This window comes from Sorex araneus, chromosome 9 (assembly GCF_027595985.1).
Source record: "Sorex araneus isolate mSorAra2 chromosome 9, mSorAra2.pri, whole genome shotgun sequence".
NCBI lineage: Eukaryota > Metazoa > Chordata > Mammalia > Eulipotyphla > Soricidae > Sorex > Sorex araneus.
The window spans coordinates 7,817,443-7,819,147 of NC_073310.1; the positions used below are offsets into that span (position 1 = coordinate 7,817,443).

Genomic DNA, 1,705 nt, shown 5'->3' on the forward strand with positions numbered 1-1,705 from the left:
AGGGCTGCTGGAGGAAGTGACTCAGACGCCTCCGGCCCCGGGGACCCTCCCGAGGGTATAAGCACCGGGACAGGGCGACCCTCAGCCTCAGCGGGGGCCTCTGCGATTGATCGAACGACTGACTGATCACACAGACTGATGGATCACACACCAGGAGAGGCGCCGGACGGAAAAAACTAGGGACGTGGTGCCACCTAGTGGCCCAGGACGTAACTGCTCCCTCCCTCCCCACCCCCTACTCTGGGGCTCCGCAAGGCGCTGTGAGAGGAAGAGCCCCCTGATGCTCTCGGCTCGAGGGTGGCATTAGCGGGCGGTGGGCATCACTCGGGGGTGGGGGGGCAGAGCGAGGAGAGTCTCTGACTGTGCTCGGGGCTCGGGGGAACCAAACCCGGGCGTCTGCGTGCAAGGCCAGGCCCTCTCCTCTGCTGTCTGGCTCCAGACTCAGGACCATTTTGCCTTGGGTTTGGGTTTTTGGGTCCATTTCTGGCAGGGCTCAAGGGACCAGGTGTGGTGCCGGGGATTGAATCCGGTACCGGGGGGTCAGACTAGACCCGGCCGTGTGCGAGGCCGGCGCCGGAGACTGTCCTTCCAGCCTCTCTTCATTCCCGAGCTTCCTGCGTCTCATGAGCTCGGGACGCCCCGGGGAGCGCTGACCCCGCCTTTCTCTCATCCTCAAGTCAAGGGGCGCCCACCCGGAGCCCACTCTGGCCCGGGAGGATGCCTGGACCTTTGGGAAGGGGGAGCTTCTTTCCCGGGGTCCGCCGCATGCACCCTGAGCCAGGCTTGTGTGCAGGACCCCAGCTCCCAGCCCCTGACTCCGTTTCAGAAGCTCGAGGCAGCCGAGCATCGGGGCTCAGTCTACCGGGAGGTGCCGTTTGCTCCTCAGCCAGTGACCGGAATTCCACCTCGATGTCTGCACCCCTGCGAAATCCAGGCTGGTGAACAAACAAACTCCAGGCAGGGCAGAACTTCACAGCAAGACCGGACGGCGTGGGGCTGGAGCGATAGCACAGCGGGGAGGGCGTTTGCCTTGCACGCGGCCGACCCAGGTTCGAGTCCCAGCATCCCATAGGGTCCCCCGAGCACCGCCAGGGGTAATTCCTGAGTGTAGAGCCAGGAGTAACCCCTGAGCATCACCGGGTGTGACCCAAAAAAAAAAAAAAAAGAATGGACGGTGTCCTCCCCCCCCCCCCTCAGCTCAGGGGCGGGGAGCAGCTGTCCCCGTCACGGCCACCCTCACCCTGCAGACGGGGACGAGCACGCAAGGCCAGGAGGTGTCGCTTACTCGGGGACGGTCTCGGCGCCCCTCCCCGCCCAGCGAGCACACACGGCTCCCACACGCACACGCCACATAGGTGGCGGTCATGCCTACACCGTACCCACGGCTGCCACACGTCTAGCGTCCCCACGGCCACGTACACGGCACACACCGTCTACACCGCCGTCACCGCCTCAGCCCCGGGAACAGGGTGTGTGAGGGTTATTTGTGAGTCCTCACTCCTGGGCCGTGGCTGTGGGCGCCCCTCGCTCTCAAACTTCACCGAGGGCCACTTTTGGGTCTCGACCTCCTGGTCCTCAGTGGCCCAAAGCGCCACACCACACATGCACTGATTTTTTTTTCCTTTGGGGTCACACCCAGCGATGCACAGGGGTCACTCCTGGCTCTGCACTCAGGATTACTCCTGGCAGTGCTCAGGGGGACTCT

At 64.3% G+C, this 1,705-nt stretch overlaps 1 protein-coding gene across 1 annotated transcript in view; it reads right to left on the reverse strand.

Moving 5' to 3' along the window:
- LOC129407010 (uncharacterized) overlaps positions 1-1,366 on the reverse strand; it is a 16,167-nt gene extending 14,801 nt beyond the window's left edge. Inside the window, exon 1 of the mRNA XM_055147089.1 lies at positions 1,345-1,366. Coding sequence (XP_055003064.1) covers positions 1,345-1,366 — 22 coding nt within the window. The remainder of the gene's footprint in view (positions 1-1,344) is intronic.
- Positions 1,367-1,705: the final 339 nt, after the last annotated feature.